This window comes from Protopterus annectens, chromosome 17.part0 (genome assembly GCF_019279795.1).
Source record: "Protopterus annectens isolate FY-2018-M chromosome 17.part0, PAN1.0, whole genome shotgun sequence".
NCBI classification, from domain to species: Eukaryota; Metazoa; Chordata; order Ceratodontiformes; family Protopteridae; genus Protopterus; species Protopterus annectens.
This window is the reverse complement of record NC_056751.1, coordinates 312,166,810-312,189,662: the sequence shown is the minus strand read 5'-3', so window position 1 is coordinate 312,189,662 and position 22,853 is coordinate 312,166,810. Positions and strand designations below refer to the sequence as shown.

The following is a 22,853-nucleotide window of genomic DNA, read 5'->3' as shown; positions in this document are numbered from 1 at the left end:
TCAGCAGCAGGAGCCTTGAACAAGAATTTGGAATCCTCAGGAGTTTTATAGAACTTGTCAGGATGCTTGGGGCAGGAGGTCGACAGTCTGGACATTTGGAGGCAGCAGAGAAAACATCCAGAAAGGCAGGTAGGACTGGAGGGATAGCAGAAGGAGAATAGGAGTCCGTCTGCAAGAGTTCATAATACCTCCTCTGAATCTCCAAGACCTGGGAGCAGTCCCACTTAAAAAAATTATTTAATCTTAAGAATAGTCTCTCCAAAGGATACAGCCTCATGAGGGGACTCTGTACCATTAGATTCTTCCTCTGGGGAGGTATACCCTAAGGGAGAGGCCAGCTGAGTGGAGTAGGCTAGAGACTCCCCTCCTGAAGAATCATCCTCCTCTGAGGAAATGTCCACAAATGTCCTTTTAAAGGATGTGGTAGGAGATACGGCTGCAGACGAACAGAAGAAGGGGGGTTGGCAAAGGGCCATAAAGGCAGTGAAGAGACTCGGATAAAAGACTTACCAGTCAGGGGCCTGCTGAGGGGTAGCAGGAGACACATGCTTAGTCTTTGCCTTTTATTTTTTTTAGGGGCTTCCATGAGGTGAAATGTGGATGGACCGGACATCGGCCTACATTCAACGATATCTAAAAGAACATCTTCATGCACCGTGATATGTATGACACCACAGGGGCTCTCGGATATAATGAGTCTGGTGTCCCCCTTGTCACCCTGATCAGACACCTGCCCTTCCCATGGGGATGTGCCAGCAGACTCCTTCAGGGCCTCCATTGTGGTACCCACCAAAGGTACAGGTACATCCATTATCTCCATCACGGTCTCTGGGCCTACACCAGCCTCAGGAGCAATGACCAGAAGAGAAGGCGCAGCTGAAGGTTCAGACCACGATTTTTGGCCTTCTTTGATGCAGGCTCATCCAAATGGCCCAAAGTCACACCCATTTCACTTGCTAAATGTTTGAGCCGCTGTTTTTTTAAATATAACTTAAGGGAAGCTAGCCAACTCCTGAGGGTCTTAGGGACAAAGGATTTACAAACAGGGCACTTGGTGTGGTCGTGGTCTTGGCCTAAGCAAAAGAGACAAAGCTCGTGGTCATCTTTATGTGGAATCAGCTTTCTACGCTGACACTTGCCCTTCCTTGCTGACATGAACCCAACAACAAGCAGCAGCAAATATTTTTAATAAGAAAAAACCCAAACGGGGGCTTATCTGATGAGCAAACGTCTGGAGCAGGCAATCGTACATGTGGCAGAAAAGTTCTGGGGTAGGTGTGTGCTGACATCCGCTTTATACCTGATGTCGCTTTATGGCCAATGTATGAGTAATGTGTTGCAGTGTAGCACATACCTCGCAGTAGCATGAAGGCTTTTGGATACTGGCCGGACGTAAGCACTCAGCTGGAAGCGGACTCCCTTATGTGATGAATACTGCAGCATATGAATACAAGCACACTGATGGTTTCCCACCAATTCCACTTATTGCGTTTAATGGGTGTGTGCACACTGTTTGAAAATGTTACTCACCGATTACCATTGCTCAAACATGGCTATCAGGGGTGCGCACTGTCAAGCAACATGTCTGCGTGATGGTACGCAACAGTAGTAAATAATGCAATTTCAAGGTTATTTGATGTACAGGCAGTTGTGTATGTGTGTTTGACAAATGTAAAGGTCATGGCAGTCCAGAGACCAGGAATATAGCACACAGTATATCCACAGTCATACATTTTGATAATAAATATAATACATAATAAAATAAATAACTGATAGAATATTAGTGTGTCAACCCTCATACATATAATTAATATCATGTACACTATATCAAGTATTATAAGTGAGAGTGACTGTAATGAGAAGTGGAACAACAGTAAAAGTGCATGGAATATGCTGTATTTGTACCCAGAGCCATGTGCATGGCAGCCCTACACTAACACCTGTTGCCTCAAGAGAGTTGAAATAACAGTTGTTCATGTTTCAGTTCAGTACTATAAAATGCAATGTCACGACAGTGAAAAAAAGTTGGACATGCTGTACTAGAACCCAGGACCATCTGTACTACAGCCCTACAGTAATACCTGCTGGTACAGGCAATACTATTGATTGAATGTATCCGGTTTCTATTTTTGATTTGTCTACATTCTGGGTGGTCTGCTTATGCAGTCTGTGCACTGCCATGCTTCACTCAAATGAGATAAGCACAGCTAAGCCTGGCATTCTTTTTCTCTGGCTCCTGTGTTTGTGCTAAGTGGCACATCATGTAAACAGTGGCCAAAAATAAAAAGGAAAGAAGAAAAAAAGGGAGAAACAGTTGAAATGAGGAAAAGTAATCTCTGACATACACACTAGAAAATGTTAGTTCATGAGAGATATTTCTACATAAGTTGGGATTTCAACACTTACTCCAATGCACCTTCAGAAAACAGGATGGGTGCCTTATCCCTCTTTGTCACACAAACAGCTTTGCAGCAAAGAAGTGAAATCATTCTTCACACAACCAACTGCAACAGAATATACACGGATATCAAACAATAAACTGTTATTTGTACATTTGTTAAATTTATTATATTTGGACGAGTGCACTTAGTGATCACACAACCTGTTATGATTACTGCATGCAAATATACAGCTCTGTCATACCTTTCTGTGTTTCTTGGATATTCATCAGTTACCTGACCAGTATTCTGACACATGCAGTGTGTAAGACATTCTATATCACTGGCTTTAAAATGAGTGAGGATATTAACTGTGAATAATATGGATGCAGTTGTTAACAACTGAATGGCAGGCTGAATGGCACAAACAAGCATAGAATGCTCTTTCAGGGGGGTATGACTGCTAAACGTTTATTGACCAGGATTAGACAGCACTTGTATGATATTAAAAATAAAGATTCCAATAATGCATTATATAGACACAGTTTAGTTTGTCACAATTTTAAGAAGTTTTTGCTCTCTATTTTAGAACAAGGTCATTTAAAATTTGAGAGGTGGCAATTTTAAGAATTATTTAGAACAGAGAGAAACCAGGTGGCAGATTCAACTAAAAGCTGACCAGCCTCCAGGTTTGAATGATGCCACCAACATTAAATGCTTCTTAAAAGATCGTAGGGTGTATGTTAACAAAACTAGTTTAAACCATGTTTAATATGCTATCCCTTTAAGTGTTTGTATTTAATAATTGGAGTTTAACTGATTTTAATTAAATTTAATTGTTTTTTGGAGTATTTATATGCAGTGTCATTTAGTATGTTTTATATTTCTGATTAAGTCTGTATTGATGAAAGTGGAGATTAAACACTGTTTTATTCTAAGGTGCTGGTTTTATTTCATCTTGGCTTAGCTGGTTTTATTGTTCAGCCGTGCAGTTTTGTTATTTTATTGCAATGTGTATCATTACTTTCTAACTTCTCTCTAATGATTTTTCAGTACAGACATATGGTGCTAAACTAAGGGCATGCAGTGATCATCAATACTTTTGACAGGTATGACTGTGTGAATCTTTGATGTTTGAGGCCTACTACTTACCAATGGACACATACAAGACAAATAAGTCTCTGCTGTCACATGTTAAGGTAATTTCTGTACAAATCTCCCACCTTTTACTTGCTTACTGCACCAAGTGATGAAATACAAGGATATACCATAATATTAATAAACAATACACTCCAGGTTCAGGGCTTAGACTGTAAATGCAGCAGTTGCCACAGTGTTAGTTCAGGGCTGACTCTGTCTGATGCAAGCAGTAAACAGTCAATACATTGGGAGGTAAAGGTTGTGTGAGTTGCCTGGCATCAATGTTACTATATGTATGTGAGTAGAAGAAAGGTTTTAGGCCCCCAGGTGGTGGGTGAGTGTGCTATGCATTGTCTATTAGCCAATGCAAAGGCATACAGAGCACACCTATGTCTGCCTACACCCACAGCAGCTGGTGTTTTCCATTCTGACTCCTCATCTGCCTGTGGCTGTGGTGACTTTGGCACTGGTGGTTGGATGTGTGCCCCTTCCCCTTGCTGAACCTGCTGCAGCTGTTTCCTCAGGATTATGTTGTGCACCACAGCAGATACTGTGAGATTTCTGTACATGTCAGTGGATTGTACTGCAGGGCTTCCCCAGATGTATTCAGGCACCAGAACCGTGACTTCAGCAGCCCAAACACATGCTCTATGACATTTCTCATTTGAGCGTGTGCCTCATTATGGTGTGTGTGTGTGTGTGTGTGTGTGTGTGTGTGTGTGTGTGTGTGTGTGTGTGTGTGTGTGTGTGTCTGTGTGTGCATTTCTGATGGGTGTCAACAGCCATGGTTCCAGTGCATAGCCTGCATCCCCCAGTAAATGACCCTGTAAGATATCCTCTCTAGCAAACATGGTACACTTGGGAGGTGTGCCAGATATTTGAGTCATGGTAACTGCCAAGGTTGCGAGCACACACATTCAAGATGATTCCCTTTGTGTTAGACATGACTTGGCAGTTGATAGAGTTGTAGCCCTTTCTGTTAATGTAGAGCCTACACTGTGCCCCAGGTGGTGCTTTAATTTCTACATGAGTGCAATCTATGGTGCCCAGTACTTCAGGGTAATGCGCTACCCAAAAGAACTGTTGTATATTTCTGTCACTCTCCTCAGAACTACAGGTAAAATAGATGTGCTCACTAGCATGTTGGAGCATAGTATGCAGGAACTGGTGGAGGATCCTGGATGCTAATGCCAGTGACACCCCCAGCATGTCCCCTGTTTGTCTCTGAATGGTACCTGTAGCTAATATTCTAAGGGCTACACATACCTTAGTTTCCAATGGGATGGGTTCTCCTTGGTTGGCTCTGGTTCTGAGTTGACAGCAACGGAGATCACACAGTTCCTGTAGTATGTCCCATTCCACCCTATAGTGCTCTACAATTTCCATGTCATGTAGATTATGAAAAGTTAAACAGGGCCTGAAAACTCTTCTCCTTCTCGGACTAGGCCTATTGGTGGCAGCAGCAGCACTGGCTTCAGCCTCTAGCATATACAAATGGATTACAGCAGCAGCAGCCCCTAACATTCTGTCTTTGTAGACTTTCCGTGTCTGTACTCCAAAAGTTTTGAAATCCATAGGAAAAACCAGAATGGAGTCTGTATGGATGCTTTATAGCTTGTTGAATTGCTTCACCATGTTGGATTGGTTGATTAGCATGTAATTCAGCTGCTTATACTGTAATTACCATCTGTGAAACACAGATAAAGACATATGCAATCCATTAATTATCTAAACCATATAAAAAGGCAACCCTTTAGCTAGCCAAACTGATGCTGAGGAGAGTTGTATATGGTTGGAACACTACAAAAACACTTCTTCTTCAGGTTATATATGTACAGTGGAGTACTAAACTACAGCAGGTATGCTCCCATTTGGTCATCTACATATTGCACATGCTGGAATGTATTTAAGAATAATGTGAAGCAAAGGCTTTTACACTTTTATCTGTAAACATTAGTTACAAGTGTACTGATGACATGGGCATGTTTGTCAAGCTATTTCAGAGCTACATATGACTGCCAATTAAGGAAAATGGAATGCTGTGTCATAAATATGTACAAATGTTTCAGGGACAAGTCCTTTGATAGCACTTTTAGCATTTGAAAGATGTTTTGTTAGGAAAAAAGGGGCATTTGCCTGTTCTTTTGTGGGAGAGAGCAAAGATGATTTACTAATATGGCACAAACAAGACTGAACTGTTCTTTTGGGGGGCAGCAAAGGTGAGTTACTGTTATGGCACAAGCAAGGTTATGTTGCTCTTGTTACTCTCTTTGTTTTGCATCCTGCCTGTCGTTAGTATTTCACATCTGTAGATTGTTTTATGTCTCTCCAGTGGATAATACTGACTGGCTGTGTCTTCTGTTTTATCTGGAAACAGTTTTTTTGTACTTGTGTGATACTTATGTGTATTATACTTCTGTTGTCTTTTAGGAAACCTACAAGTATGCCACTCTGGCATGTCAATCCATGTAGACCCCCTTCACCAATGCCGAAAATCAAATTATCATGGACGGGTTTTGGCAACATGGTGCTTTTCTCCTGGAAAAGGGACAGGGAGATATGGCATGCATGATGTAAATATGGCAGCAGATTGTCCAGGATGTGAATGTCATGGGAGGCCAAGGCAGAACATATGAACAGGTGCACCACAGGGCCACTGACATGATCACAACTGCACACAGGTGAGCAGCTGCAGTGGGCCATCACCAAATGTCTATTGAAGGAGGGCCTGCTAGGGAACCGCCACTAACCCTCCCAGTGAACCGTTCCTGGCCAATATCAGAGATCCAGAGAGCTCCCAGGAGAGTGCAGGACGGGATGTGGGTACAACACCTTCCAAGACAGCAAGCATGTCCCAGAAGGAACTTCCAGGTAGGCTTTGCTATCTGAACAGTTGAATACTGTTGTACAGTACAACAATTGAAATGAATAAGTTAATTCTGTGTCACGTGTCTTTTTTTAGAGGGGGGCTGAAGATTGCTACAGTTATAAGCTTAGGTTAGAGTTGTCAGCCAAGTTCTTGTTGAAGGTAAACATAATGCACATATAAAGGGGCAAATGTATTAACCCTTGTGTTACTGTTAAATGTGATGAAGCTGCCCTTACCTCTTCTGTAACTTCTTCCAGGACAGTCTGGACTACAGTACAGAATGTCTTCTGCAGATGGTAAGCCAAATATTTTGATGCCAGTACTGCTGAGCAATTTAAAGAAATACTGCAGTGTGTGATTTTGATTTCAGGCCTGTTGCATGCATTGCTGTACTGTCTTTAACAATGGCACACTGTAAGTTTGTTTTAGCATATATTGCACTATAGTAGTGCAGGTATTAATGTATTCCTGTGTTTCTTGCTTATCACAGGTGATCATTACAGTGGGAGTGTGAGCACTGGGCCACCTGATGTCAGTCTGGTGATGGTGGTGGCCAAACTGAGGCACAGTCAGGGGTACAGATGTTGAATCTGACACATCATCTGCTGTCAGCCAACATGGCCATGCCTGACCATGCTCCCATAGTGCCAGTATTTCCACTGCTCCATCATTTAGTGTGCTGTCTACAACTAGACATGGCAAGCCATGGGGCTGTGTTCCTGGGCGTCTCCATAAAGGAAGCTTGTCCAGCAGGCATCAGGTAGCAGCACTGCATCTGACCTTGCGCAAGGAGGTGCCAGTGCAACTCCTGGCAGATCCACTTCTCTTGCTCGGAGATGACAATGATGAACTGCCACCTCTACCACACATGGCTCACACCTGTCCAACAGACCAAGACCTAGAGCTAGCAACTCAGCTTGGCTGTGTTAATGCAGACACTCACACACTAATTTCACCTGGAGGACCCCTACAGACATCCACACACATACAACAGTTACTCATTTTGTCTCACTGGCCATTTGTTGTTTTATCCCAATGTCTTCCTTCTCCTTCTTACTCACACGCACTCACCAACCTTTTGTGTCAGCACCCCCCCCACACACACACACACACACACACACACACAAAACAGCCCTGAGCAAGTGATGATAACTGTGCCATATCCCTGTTTTTCTATCTTTTGGATTCAGGAATACAAACGCTGTGTCTGATGCTCAGGATGTGTAGCTAACTTGGTGCTTAGTATATTTGCATTTGTGTTGTAGAAATGCTCATTGTACCTTTGACTTATATTGGCCTTTGAAAGTTAGACAGTTGATAGCATCAAAATTTCACAACTGTATAGTTACAGTGGATACTCTTGAAAGGGTTGTGAAGTCAGAAACTACAATGTGTAGCATTACTTTCTAACTTCTCTCTCCAATGATTTTCCAGAACAAACGTATGGTGCACATCATAAGTCATGCCATCATATTCAGATCTTAGGATTGTGTGACAGCACTGTAGTCAAACATCATCAGAACATTAATACAGTATAATAGTCTCTTTTGCATGTACCTCAATGGACATATGCAGCAGCTGTAGAGACCACAGGGCTTTCTCAGCAAGATAACACAGGGCCTACAAACCATGCCATGATGTATGTGGGTAGATTAAAAGCCATGTCACTGTAATCTGTCTTGTATAGGATGAGGTGACATCTTCCTGGCCTCCAGGTCAGTGTCTGATGATGACCTGGTGGGATGACTGCACATCAAAAAATCTAATATAGCTAATGACATCACGTCATCAGCAGTGTCAGTTGAAACTATGATAATAACAGTGTCCCCCATGCTGCAGTAAAAAGCTGTCTGTAATGTGAAGCAAGAGCGTGCACGCACACACACACACACACACACACACACACACACACACACACACACACACACACACACAGCTGACTACAGTGAGTATAGAACCCCTACCTATCTAAGTACACAGACTACAGAACATAGTACATAATGCAAGCACCACAGCAAGAGTCTGACTTTTGCAAGACTGCAGCTGAACTTATAGCACAGGACATCAGCAGGATATGTATGAGACAAGATGTTGGCAGGCTTGCATAGGTTCATAGCTTCATAAGTTCATACGAGGCTACTACCATAATGGCCCTAGGTTCATAAGAGGTTACTAGGCTAATAGCCGCAGGGCCTTTTTTAGCCTAACAAAGTTGTACCATTGTTCCCTAATAGACCAAAATATATAGTCCAGGTTACACTTAAATAGGGTCATTGAGGAGCCCAGTTTCATGTGAACTGGGAGTTTGTTTCATAGCAGTGGCAATCTCTGGGAGACATATCTGTCTCTCCAGCATGTCCTGTTGATGTTGCAGGCTAGCTTAAGGTCCCTACAGTGAGTGAGTCTTGTCCCACTTGATTTGCCTTGGTGCAGCATTTCCGTTAAGGCAGTGTTTGAGAGTGCTCTGTAAGCCAGGCACAAGTCACCTCTCAGCAGTCTATACAGCACAGAGTACAGTGACAGGCCTTTCAGTACTTCCTTGTAGGTCAAGTGTTGAAGTCCCTGGATTTTCTTGGTGAAAAACCTCTTAGGTCTCTCCAGCTGCTGCAGGTGTCTGGTGAGGTCCATGCAAAAGGGAGCATTGTACGCTATTATTGGTCTGAAGAGGGACAATACAGAGGATTGACAACATCCTTAGTCTTGGATGCCATGCCCTAACTTATGAGATGTGCAACGTAAAAGCCCTTCCTTACCACTGTGGGCACACGATGATCAAAGTTGACATAGCTATCAACCTGCATTCCAAAATCTCTCACCATTGGTTTGGAACTTAGGGGAGTATTATTAATAGTGTAATTTGCAGGGACCTCCCATTTGCCAAAAGGGATAATACTGCATTTTTTTGGGTTACGTTTAAGTCTGTGGCTTTGGCAACAATCATTTATGTATGTAAGCCCATTATGTAGTATGTTGACATCGTTTGAGGATTCAATGACTGCACACAGTTTGCAGTTGTCAGTGAACTTGATGAGCCACAAGGCATCTGTTATCACCTGAATTTCTGAGAAATAGATTCCAAACAGTAGGAGGCCCGGCGCAGACCCTTGTGGAACACCACTGGTAACAGGTCTGCTGGTAGAGGTGGAACACCCAACTATGACTGTATGTGTTCTGTTGGTGAGCCAGTTGGCTACGCTTCTAATGACGTATGGGTTAATCCCCAGCTGGGTGAGTTTCTCAATGGGGTTAATCCCCAGCTGGGTGAGTTTCTCAATGATGCCTCAGAGAGGGATTGTATCAAAGTCCTTGGCCAAGTCCAGATAGGCAGTATGTATGGCTTTGGTGACACTCTAGAAGAATTCCACTAGGTTTAACAAGCATGATCTGCCCTTAATGAAGCCAAACTGGACTGGATCATGAGTTTGAAGATCACCAATGTCCTTGTTGATAAGGTTCAAGATGATTCTCTCCATGGCCTTAAGATAAGGCTGATCAGGCTTATGGGTCTATAGTTCCCCGGGTCGGTTGAAGGACCCCCTCTGTGCAAGGGGATTACAGTTGTTGTTTTCCACTCTGCCGGGACAAAGTCAGTACTTGGACTGTGGTCGAAGACAATACCTAGTGGTTCTGTTAACTCTTGCTTTACATCATTTAGTAAACAGCCTGGAATGTTATCCAGTCCCATAGAAGCTGTGTTGTTGGCCTTGATGAGTGTGGTTACGGCCTGTTCTTTGGCAATAACACATAGAGAACTGATGATAGGTATGCTTTGGGTATGACTGCTGCAGACAGAGGTGTGTAATTTATGCCAAAACTGTACGTTAACAGGTTGGCGATGTCATCAAGTTCAGTATGACTGGTGTCATCCACTATGAATTCAGTGCATAGCTGCGCCTCCCCTTTTACATTACAGACATAACTAAAGAATGTCTTGTGATCATCCTAGGCTATGGATGTTAATGAGAAGTTATGTACCTACCATAACGTTCCATGTTAGTTGTCTTCTTCTCGCCTTCTTTCTTGCTGGATGGGTTCGGAGCTGATCCTCGGCTCCGACTCGGCCAACACTAAAGCTCGAGCGCTAATTCCACCAGCTCGAGGCTCCCCTATATCCCACAATGCTAGGCGGTAACTACTCAGATCTCGTTTGATAGCTAAAACCAAGCAGTTCTAGTCTCCATAGTATGGAGAAGAGAGAAAAAGAACCCACCTCTATATAAACCTCTATGTAAGCTACCACAAACATAAAAGGGAGAATAGAGGTGGTAGAACATGTGGGAAGGAAGCCCCAATGGAAGATCCTAAAAATTCCTATCGGTCTGTCCAGGCTGGGGGGAAGGAGGGTGGGACGCAAGAAAGAAGGCGAGAAGAAGACAACTAACATGCAACGTTATGGTAGGTACATAACTTCTCAATGTTAAGTTGTCAATCTCGCCTTCATTCTTGCTGGATGGGACCGCGTCCCTAGCCACCTTACCCTGGGTGGCTTATCGGAACAGACTCTTGAGAACAGTGGAACCAAAGTTGGCACCGTTTCTGGAGGCCATATCCAATTTGTAATGCGAGATAAAGGTATGAGGTGAAGCCCATGTGGCTGCTGCACAAATGGAATCTATTGGTAGCCTGTCCTGAAAAGCTACAGATGTAGCTAATGCCCTGGTTGAATGAGCTCTAGGTCTTGAAGGCAGTTTTTGATGTCTGATTTCATAGATGAAAGTAATTATAGAGGTAAGCCATCTTGAAAGGGACACTTTGGAAACTGGAAGGCCCATTTTCCCTTCCGCATAAGACAGGAAGAGCTGGTCAGATTTCCTGAACTGTTTAGTCCTGTCTAAATAATATCGAAGTTGGCGATGAACATCTAGAAAATGTAACTTTTGTTCCGACCTGTTGGAATAATCAGGGAAGAAGACAGGGAGATCGATAGTCTGGTTTAGATTTGCCTCAGAGGAAACCTTAGGCAAGAAGGACGGATTAGTCCAGAGGGACACCCTGTCTTTATGGAAAACTAAGTAAGGAGGACGACTGCAAAGAGCATGAAGTTCAGATACCCTTCTAGCTGATGTTATGGCTACTAGAAAAAGTGTTTTCCATGAGAGCAACTTAAGAGGGCATGAAGCCGCAGGTTCGAAGGGGGGGAGAATCAAGGATGCTAGGACCAAATTCAAGTCCCACTGAGGCGGGGGATCTTTGATTGGGGGCTTGAGCAAAAAGACACCTCTTAGATAGGCTTTGCAGAGTTTATGGGACATGATACTGGAGTCCGAAACACCTACATGAAAGTTAGATATAGCAGCTAGTTGTACTCTAATGGTAGATGAGGAAGAGCCTAAATGAAAGAGCTCTGCCAGGAAGTCTAGGATAGACTGGATAGGTGCGTGAAGGGTCTATATTTTTTGATGCTGCCCAGAAGGAAAAACGTTTCCACTTACTATTGTAAATCCTTCTGGTAGAAGACTTGTGAGAGGCTATCAGGATGTTACGGACCGAATGAGAAATTAAAGGAAGCCTGGCTAGGGTAGGAATCGGAGAAACCACGCTGTGAGGTTGAGAGATTGGAGGGAGTGGTGCAGCTGGCCCGACTGGTGGGTCAAAAGATCTGGCACTGGGTCCAGATGCCAAGGCTGCTCCAAGAGTTAATGATGCAGGAACGGAAACCATATCTGTCGAGGCCAGTAAGGGGCAATGAGGATCATAGTGACTCTCGAGGCGATAGCTTTCTGAATTAATTGAGAGATCAGTGGAAAAATGGGGGAAAGCATACAGAAGTCCCCGGGGCCAATCGTGGGCTAGAGCGTCTCTGGTGGGTTGGCCTGGTAGACGGAAGAGGGTGAAGAAATCGTGACACTTGCTGTTTTGGGGAGTAGGAAAAAGATCGCAGCAAGGCCAGCCCCATCTTCGAAAGATTTCTTCCAGCACTGATTTTTTTAGAGACCACTCGTGAGGCATGAGAATAGCCCTGCTCAACTTGTCCGAAATCACGTTGGACTTCCCGGGAATGTGCGTTGCTATCAGAAACCGCTGAGAAGAAATCGCCCACTGCCAAAGTCTGAGTGCCTCTCGACATAAGGGATAGGACTTGGTTCCGCCCTGTTTGTTGATTGTACCACACTACGGACATGTTGTCAGTCTGAATTGCAATAGTCCCTGTGGGAAGAGAGTCCTGAAGGGCTTGCAACGCTAAAAGCACTGCTCTCATCTCTAAGACATTTATGTGCAAGTGGCACTCGAAAGATTGCCACGTGCCCTGGACTGTCCTGCCCTGATAATGCCACCCCCCACCCGATCAGGGAGGCGTCCGTTGTCACCGTGGCGATTGGGGGGGGGGAGGATGAAGGGTCTGCCCTGAAGAACTTGAGGTGATGTCATCCACCAAGACAGGTGATTCTTGCATGTTTGGGTTAGCAGAATGATGTGAGACATCGGGAGCTGTTGGAAGGACCATTGAGAAAACAGCATCCACTGGAGGATTTGCATGTGAAAACGAGCTAAGGGAAGAAGTGTAATGGTAGCCGCCATGAGTCCTAATACCTTCAAGACTACCCTGGCTTCGATCTTGTTGCATTGAAGCAGAAGGTAAACGTGTTTGCGGATATCTGATACTCTTTGCTCTGTCAGTCTGGCAGAAAGATGAACTGTGTCTAAGGTGGCGCCTATAAAGGTAATAGATTGACAAGGCGACAAGGCAGATTTTTCGAAATTTACTGAAATGCCTAGAGCTTGGCAAGTTTGAATGGTGAAGTCTCTGGATAGAAGAAGTTGACGCCTGGTGGTGGCGGTAAGGAGATAGTCGTCCAAATATGGAAACACCTGGAATCCTTGACGTCTCAAGTGAGCCGCGACCACTGCCATACATTTGGTGAACACCCGGGGGGGCTGTAGTGAGACCAAAGGGCAGGGCTCTGAACTGGTAGTGACTGGCTCCCAGCCTGAAGCGGAGAAACTTCCTGGAGCATCTGTGTATTTTGATATGGTAGTACGCATCCTGAAGGTCTATCGAGCACATCCAATTGTCCTGACCCAAGAAGGGTAGAATGGACTGTAGCGTGACCATCCGGAATTTTGTTTTCTTCACATACTTGTTTAGCTTGCTGAGATCCAGTATTGGTCCCCAGTCCCCTGTCTTTTTTGGTACCAAAAAGAATTTGGAGTAGATTCCGGATCCTTGCTGGTCTGCTGGGACTGGCTGGATAGCTCTTTTTGACAGCAGCTTTGATATTTCTAACGCTGCTTGTTCCCTTAGACTGGGTGGAAAGTCTGGAAGGGATCCTTTGGGTTGGGATGGGATGTGAATAAAGGGGATTTTGTAACCCTCGGATATGATCGACTGTACCCATTTGTCTTGAGTGAGGGAAAGCCAGGCTTCTGGGTAAAGTGATAATCTTCCCCCAACTGCCTCTGAAGGTGGACAGCCGGGCAGCTCCTCAGGGATGCTGAAAGGGTTTATCAGAGAAAGTCTCTCTGCTACCCTGGTTTTGCAGACCACCTCTGCCCCTAGGGCGGCGTCTATTGTTGTTCCCCCCTCTGCCTCTAGAGGGGAATCGACTTTGAGCATCAGATGAGACTCCTTTTGGTTTGCGGAACCACACCCCCCCCGTCTGACCTTTGGGATAAGGTCTGGAAGGGGTAGAAAAACGGACTCCCACGGCAGAGAGAGTCTTACCTTCCTGCTCGCACCTAGTCAATGTATCCTTCACCTGAGGTCCAAACAACGTTGAGCCATTAAAGGGGGAATTGGTGAAGGACGCCTTGAAAGGGTCCACAAAATTGCAAAGCCACATCCAGGCGTGGTGTCGTAAAGCTACACCTGTGCCTTCGGCCCTACTCGCCCCATCGGCCGCAAATGAGATAAGCCGCATGGAGGAGTTGACAATCGAATTCAGGGTTGGCAACTGGGAGTTCATTTTGTCTTGGAACCCCTCAGCTGTTGGATCCTGCATAGCATCACCCATATCCTTGAGTAAATCCCTCTGGAGATGGGTAAAGTGACACAAGTAGTTCAGCGACCGCATGGCAAAGGTCGCTGAGGAAAACATCCGCTTACCCTACCTGTCCATGGTCCTAGACTCCTTATTAGGAGGATGGACAGGTACTGAAGGATCAGCTAATTCCTTCTTAGTGGCCGCGGCCACCACCATGGCATCAACAGAGACACCTTTAGATAAGAACTTTCTCTTTCGGGGCTGTAATAAATTTTGGCGGCCTCCTTGGGGTAGGTTCCACCGAATCAGGGGCCGTCCAAGCCTTCCTTGCCACCACTTCCATGAGGGGGTCAAAGGGAGGAGACACCCAGGAGGTGGAAGGGCGAGAGCCAAACGCCTCAAGGTAGACCGACTCGTCCTCTGAAGGGTTAAGGGCGGGCCAGTTCCCCCTCTGTTTAAGGATTTCAAGGATGTCAGCAAAAGAGACATCCTCAGAGGGGGACCGAGGGGAACCTTCAGATTCCTCCAAGTCGGTGTCCAAGGTGATAGACTCAGGGGAGTCAATGTGCTTCCTCTTGCACTGTCTCTTCCGAGGGGGTTCCCCTGCCGGATCAGGAGAAGCCTCGGAAGAAGAGGATATTCCCAATGGGGAAACCTGAGGGGCTGGCTCTCTACGGTCTGGTACGAGGGGGTGGGTAGAAACCACCGCAGGCACTGAAAAGGGAGGAGCTGATGGAGCCGACTGTGGGGTAGACACGGGGTCTTGCACGCTCTGCATGACCTCGAAGGCGCCCCGATCAGCCAAGGCCAAAGGTCCCCACTCTGAGGAGACAAGGACCCCCCCGGCACCGACAGGGACGGCTCTGAGGCCGATGTCAGAGCCGAACTCACCAGCGCCGATGCTCCGAGAGGGAGAACGGGGTCGGACAAGGGTCCAACACCACTCGCCCCCTCGGAGCCGACGAGGGAAGCCCGGCACCGAGATCCCTCTAAAGAGGAAATCGGAGCAGACGACGGAGCTGAAAGGGAGGGTATCGGCTCTTACGCACCGACAGCCACGGCTCCGACGAGCCCCGGCTCCGAACTCAAAGGAGTCGGAGGAGGAACAGAAGCAGGGATGGGAATAGCCGCTGACTGTTGAGTAGGGCTATGCAGCATTTGGGCCAGTGCCTCGGACTTAAGAAGTCTACTCACCACCCTTTGTAAGTCATGGTCGGACAGCCTGGAGGACCGAGAGGAATGGGACCTATGGCTCCGCTCCGACAAAAGAGGGGATCCCGGGGCCGAGTGGATGGAGCCGATGGAAGGGGACCTCGACCACTTCTTAGAAGGTGGCTCCGATAAAACTATTGGAGCCGACTGAGTCTTAGCACTCGCCCGCCGGAGCCGAGGTAACGGTTTGAGTCTTCGAAACATCGACTCTAGCCGGAGCCGATGTCGAAGCAGCCTTAATGCCCCCAGCGGATGGCTCTGAAGCTGGAGCCAATGGCCTGGAAGTCTTTGAAGGCTTCCCTAACGCAGACTGGGTCAAGGGGCCTTCAGGCTTTAATAAGCCTCGAAGAATAAGTTTATTTTTGCGCTCCTGCAGGACTCTCGGGCTGAATGCATGGCAAACAGCGCAGGAGTCCTGCAGGTGCAAAGGTCCCAGGCAATACACACAAGAAGTGTGACCGTCTGTCAGAGACATTTTCTGACAGCACAAATCACACTTCTTGAAGCCTGAGACCTTGGAGTCTTTCGACATCCCAGAAAAAGTGACTGTATACAAAAAAGACACAGACACAAAACACAGACACACCCTTTAACCAAAAAGAAAAACCCAATCACACTGATGACAAAGGGAAAAAGGGGAGTGGGCCAAAGGCCTAGAACTTAAAAAGGGAATAAAAACGAGGGAAGACCCGATTTAAACTAAAAGGATACCCTGTACTAAAAGCTTGACTAAATAAAAAGGATAGGGATAGATATTAGAATTTTTTTAACTAGAAAAACTCACTAACCTGCCAGAGCCGGTAGAAGAAAGCACCTCGCAGCTAAGCGGCAAACGAGATCTGAGTAGTTACCGCCTAGCATTGTGGGATATAGGGGAGCCTCGAGCTGGTGGAATTAGCTCTCGAGCTTTAGTATTGGCCGAGTCGGAGCCGAGGATCGGCTCCGAACCCATCCAGCAAGAATGAAGGTGAGATTGACAGCTTAACATTTTAGTTTCAAAATTAGCTTTAGAGGACTTTGCAAGATGTCTCATTTGCTTGCTCAAGCTATGGAGGGTGGTGTTCTGCTGAAACAGTTCCCTCTAATTCTTGGACATCAATTTATTTCTCTTGTTGTATAATCTAGTTATGCTAGATGTCTACCAGGGTGGCTTGTTTTTTTTCTGTGAGCAAGTTTTGATCCATTCTGGCACATCTAAGTCTAAGCACTTGTAAAGATGTGTATACAGGGCATTTGTGTGCACCTTCGTACAGGCGTCTTTACTGTCACTGGTGGTAGGAGGTTTGAAACTATTTATGCCATTGAATAGGAGGCTATAATTTGCTTTGGGGAAACTTTTCAACCTTTTGTATCCTTGGGGGGGGGGGGTCAGGTATGACTGCTACAGTGAACGGGACTGATTTATGGTCAGATTTTACAAAGGAGGGTGTCACACATGGGGTGGGGCAGTGATCTCTCATGTTGGTGAGTATTAGATCAAGGACATTCCAGCCCCTTACAACGGTGTGGACTGTTAGACAGCATTTGTGTTTACAAAGTGTAGGAACCTTAGGATGAGTGCGTATGAGCTCATATATGTATCCCAATCGATGGAAGGAGAGTTAAAGTCACACATGCCTAGGGTGTTTGGCTGTATTATGAGTGATTCAACTGGATCCAGGAAGGCACTGTGTGGTTTTCATGGTTCATGTTGGTGGACCTGTAGCTAACAATGATGTGGAGAGGGGACTTTCCTACAGTTAGTTGGACTTGGAGTAACTCTAGGGAGTCATACTGCTTAACCAGTCTTGAGGTGTATTTATCTTTTATGAAGATGGATTCACCTCCTCCTTTGGTTCTTTCATGTTCATTTTGTGGCCTTAATGTGTGGAAGGTATTATAGCCTTTCATGGCTGGAGTACTCTCCTGTGACAGCAAGAACATCGGCAAGTTCCCAAGTAAGTAGTGCCTCCATTGAGTGTAGTTTCTGACTTAAACTCTAGCATTAAGCAGCATAACCATGAGTTTGTCTTTTGAGGATATTTTTACATCAGGAATTTTGGTCTTAAGACATTGCCTAAAAAATGCACTATGAGGGAGGCAAGTACCTTGGTCAGTAACTGAAAGGCAAGAGGAGACAGATGAAAACCATCCCTGGTAAAGCAGCGTGGTCTGTCGACCATATCATCCCAGGCTGAGAAATACTGAATCCTCCTGGACTGACACCACTAGCTAAGCCAATTGTTGAAGGTGATAATTCTTTTGTTTGTATTGGGGTATTATCCTGGGTGAAGGTAGAATGCTGCTTAGGGCTAAAGACATACCTGTCTGGGACACATAATCTGAGAGCTTAGTCATATCTTTCTTCATATAGTCCAGTGAGGTATGTCTCAAGTCATTTACTCCAACACGGAGTACAACAGAGGTGTTAACTGTGCTTGTTGTTGACAGAGTTGAGTTCATGCATGACTTTGCGGATCCTGGCACTTGACTGTGACTTTCTGCTTGTACAGCCTGATGAGGGTGACATCTGTGTGTCTCACTATAGATTCACCTATGATCAAGTCATTGGTTTTCAGGTGTTTTGCCTTAAGTGCGTAATGGATGACACATTGATACATTTGTTTTCATTATAAGTGAGTTCTGTTGGTACCATAATGTGAGCAGAAGGTTTGCATTTGCGAAGTCTTTGCACTTTTGGTAAGCTTCTAATGAGTACCTCTGCATATGTGGGGTTATGTGTTGTGCACTTGGTTTGCTAATGAGGTGAAGTGTGTGGGCTGACAACCTGTTTGATATATAGTTTGTTGTTACCTGAGAGAGAGAGAGAGAGAGAGAGAGACAGCATTTATTCTAGCTTCATTGTATAGTTGCATGTCACTTATTGTATTTGTAAGTTTTAGGAGTACAAGGTTGTCAGTATACATGAGGCAAATGAAGCCTAGCTGTGTAAAAACACAAGTACCCTTATTAAGCATATTTAGATGGTCACTGTTAGCAGAGTGATTCTGTGGGCAGCAACAACTGGGCCTGTCTATGAGGGACATAGGTGCCACCCCAGAGGTGACTTTAAAATCACCCAACCAGTAGTGAAAATTGAGCTTAAGCAGGATCATTGAGAAGCACTGCTTCACATGCAGTGGGAGCCTGCTATGAAGGAGTGTGAGTTACCTGGGGATATATCTGTCTCCCCAGCACGTGCTGTTTATGTCGCAGGCTCCTAGCTCATTTGATTTGCAGATGTCCATCATTTCCAGTAAGGCAGGGCTTCAGACTTTTCTGTAGGTCAGGCAGAGGTCACTTCTCTGCAGCCTACAGGATACTGAGTACACTGACAAGTCTTGTAGTCTTTCCATGCAAGTGATGTTTGGAGTACCTACATTCTCCTAGTCACAAACCTCTATTTTTTCTCCAATTGCTGCAGTTGTCTGATGAGGTACAGAGAGAAGGGAGCCTTGCATTCAATTAGTGGTCTGATAGTGGTCTGATAAGGGTGGAGTACAACAGAGCTATGACCTCCCTGGCCTCAGATGTGATGTCCATATGTATGAGGTCTCAATGGAGAAAGTGTGTCTCAATACTATGGACACATAGTGATGAAAGGATAAATTGCTATGAAAAAGAAGTTATGTTCTTACCATAAAGCTTCATCTGTGTTGTTCATCTTCATTCATTCATGACGGATAGGTCTTGGTTCCGTCCTTGGAACAGACTTGGGCAATATAGCAAGTTCGCTCCAGCCAAAAACTTTCCAGCTGAGGTTACCCATAGTGCCCCTCTCCTAATCTCCTCAGGTCAAGTTTGCCCATAAGGAAAGAAAGCAGAGGCTTTGTTTGCGCAAATGCCTTATCGTGTAACCAGGACCAAATCCGAACCTCCAGGAGTCTATCAGAGGGGGCAGGAGGGTGGGATGTCATGAATGAATGAATAAAGATCAACAACACAGATTGAACAATATGGTAAGAACATAACTTCTTTATCTGATGTTGTTACTCTTCATTCAATCATGACGGATGGGACAGAGTCCCTAGCAACTTTATGTCCTGGGAGGCCCTATGGAAGGCTATTCCTGAGCACCATTGAGACAAAACATGTCCAATTTGTAATGAGATATAAAGGTATGAGGAGAAGCCCAAGTGGTTGCTGCACATATGTCATCCACAGAAGCTGTAGAATGAAAAGCTACTAAAGCAGCAACTGAGTTGTTTGAATGCACCTTTATTTTCATAGTTAACGTCATTTGGTTCTGTTGATAGACAAAGGAGATACATTATCTTAGCCACTTTGCTAAGATGACTTTAGAAACTGATCTTCCCAACTTGGGTCCTGTGAAGGACAGGAATAATTTGTCAGATTTTCGGAAAGATTTAGTCCTATCCAAACAAAAGCGTAATTGTCTATGTACATTCAATATATGCAAACAATATTCTCCTTCATTTGAGAAATTAGGGAAGAAAACTGGCAAGTCAATGGCTTGGTTAATATTGACCTCTGAAACAACCTTGGGTAGAAAGGATGGGCTAGTCCGAAGTGATACTCTCTTTTTGTGGAAAACAATGTAAGGGTGTTTTACGCACAAAGCCTGTAATTCTGACATTCTTCTTGCTGAGGGAATGGCTACCAAGAACAAAGATTTCCAAAACAAGAATTTGATATCAAAATTGGCCGCAGGCTCAAAGGGATGACGAGTCACAGAATGTAGGACTAGCATGAGATTCCAAGGTTCAATGGGCTCTTTGAAAGGTGGTCTTATATGTAAGACCCCTTTCAAGAAGATTTTACAGAGGCAATGAGATACCAGAGAGGAATCCTGGAAACCAGTATGAAAATTTGAGAAAGCTACTAATTGGACCTGGATCGTAGAAGCTGATGCTCCTGAATGGAGTAAGGCTGATAAATACTCTAAAACTGAACTGATAGGAGATGAGAAGGGATACACCCCCCCCCCGAGACTAATACAAAAATTTGTTCCATTTACTATGATAAATCTTCCTGGTGGATGGTTTATGGGAAGACAGAAGGATTTCTCGAACAGGGGAAGAAAGGTTATTTTGCCTGTCAACTACTGGAAGTGGAGTAACCAAGCTATCAGCTTGAGGCTCAATAGGTTTGGATGGATCAACCCCTGTGGGTGTGACAGGAGTCCTGGAGTTGGATCCAGAATCCATGGTCTGTGAACCAGATGAGGCCAAAGGAAAGGGAAAGTACAGTTGTGTACACTTACCATAAATGTAGATGTTTGAGTGTATTCACTGTTGCAGTCATCACATTTGGATTATCCTTGCCAGGGTAGCCCTCGGCTGGCCCAAATACCAGAGACTTAGTATTTCTGCATCGGTTTCTGTCGCTTGAGGACTGACATCAGGTCATCAGTAGTATAAAGTAAGGTAGCCGACGCCATTACATCAGTTTTTCTTGCCCTAACCTGTCAGGAGCCCCTAAAGTAGGAAGCCAGGTTCTGGTGGAAGAACCCCACCAGTGGAAAATAAATACCAATATGTCCCTTGTAAGAAAAGGAGAACAAGGAAGAATGGAATAAAAGGAGAAAAAGAATAAGGGGGATGGAGGGAGGGAAAAGTACATTTGTATACACTTACCATAAATGTAGATGTTCGAGTGTATTCACTGTTGCAGTCATCACTTTTGGGTTATCTGCTTGCAGTAGCCCTCAGTCGGCCTGATTAACAAAGTCTTAGGTCATGCATCGGTTGCTGTCCCTTCTTCCATGACATCAGGTCATCAGGGTATAAAACATGCAGCCGACGTCATTATACCAGTTTTTCTTGTCCAGATGTCAGATGTCCCCTTAATGGGAAGCAATCAAATCTATAAATATACAAGGCTATACCTCCAACAAAAAAGCAAATACAACAAAAAGTTTTTGAAGATAGTAAAGGAAGTAGAGGTGTATCCAAAAAAGAAAAAGAAAAAGAAGGGGGCTGGAGGGAGGGTAACCAGGACTGCAACAGTGAATACACTCGAACATCTACATTTATGGTAAGTGTACATAACTGTACTGTGTTCTTCATGTTTCACTTTTGGGTAGATTCCCAAAGCTAAGGATGGGAGGAGGAATTTAAATAGAATTAGGACCAGCTAAAAGGCCCTACAAGACTGCAGTGGCTAAGCCAGCTCTGGATTTAGAGAAGATTGGCAGATGGTAATGCTTGGTGAAAGTATGTACAGAACTCCAAGTAGCAACTTCTAGGATGTCCCTGGTAGGGACGCCACTGAGAAAAGCTGTAGAGGTAGATGCAGCCCTGGTAGAGTGGGGTCTGATCCCCTGTGGGACAGGATTTCCATGGTGTTTGTAGCAAAAAAGAATGCAATGGCATATCCATTTGGAAATGGTTTGCTTTGAAATAGCATTCTTCTCTGCCCCTGCAGCAAATGCCACCAGCAGTTGATCAGATCTCCTTTGAGGTTTAGTTCTATCCAAGTAGAATCTAAGTTGTCTGTGCACATCTAAGGAGTGCATAATCCGTTCCCCTTTGTTCTGTGGATTAGGAAAGAAGGTTGGCAAATGTATGGGCTGGTTAATGGCCACATTGGATACCATCTTGGGCATGAAGGAGGGATTAGTCCTGAGGGACACCATGTCCGCATGAAGGATGATGAAAGGCTCCACTGCCATGAGGGCCTGTAATTTAGATACCCTTCTTGCTGAAGTGATTGCTAAAAGGAAAGCTGTTTTCCAAGAAAGGAATTTTAAGTCCACAGTGGCAGCTGGCTCAAAAGGAGGAAGGGTGAGCTTTTCCAATACAAAGTTGAGGTCCCAGGCTGGAGTTGGAGCTCTCCTGGGTGGTCGTAGATTTTTGGCCCCTCTGAGGAACTGCTTAAGCAGTGGATGAGAGAAGAGGGGTGGTTCGGTGTTATAATGAGCTGAGATGGCTGAGGCATGAATTTTGATGGAGGAGAAAGACAGGCCCTTATGAAGCATCTCAGTTAAGTACTGTAAGATCTGGGGTAAATTGTGCACTGCTGTGCTCATTCCTTGAGATTGGTTCCAGGCACAGAATCTTTTCCATTTTTCAGCATTAGACTTTCTGGTACTAGGCCTCCTTGCCTCTAAAATTATATCCATCACTGGTTTACTGAGGGATGGTAAAGGAGAAATTATGCAATTAGCCAGGCTGCTAGATTCAGTGTTTGAAGTTGAGGATGTAGAATTTGGTTGTCCTGCTGAGACAATAGAGTAGGAGTCTGAGGCAGGTGCCATGGGGCCAGCAGTGACACACTGCGCAAGAGGGGGTATCAGTGTTGGCACGGCCAGTCTGGTGCAATTAAACTCATCCTTGGCTTGTCTTGTTTGATCTTTAGTAGTACTTTGGAGAGCAGAGGCAGAGAAAAAAA

The 22,853-nt window shown here is 45.0% G+C and overlaps 1 protein-coding gene across 1 annotated transcript in view; it reads right to left on the bottom strand.

Annotated features, from left to right (window-relative positions):
* Positions 1 to 20,668, bottom strand: part of LOC122791433 (bromodomain-containing protein DDB_G0280777-like) — a 1,939,725-nt gene extending 1,919,057 nt beyond the window's left edge. The window contains exon 1 of the mRNA XM_044059175.1: positions 20,556 to 20,668. Within this exon, the coding sequence (XP_043915110.1) occupies positions 20,556 to 20,668 (113 nt within the window). The remainder of the gene's footprint in view (positions 1 to 20,555) is intronic.
* Positions 20,669 to 22,853: the final 2,185 nt, after the last annotated feature.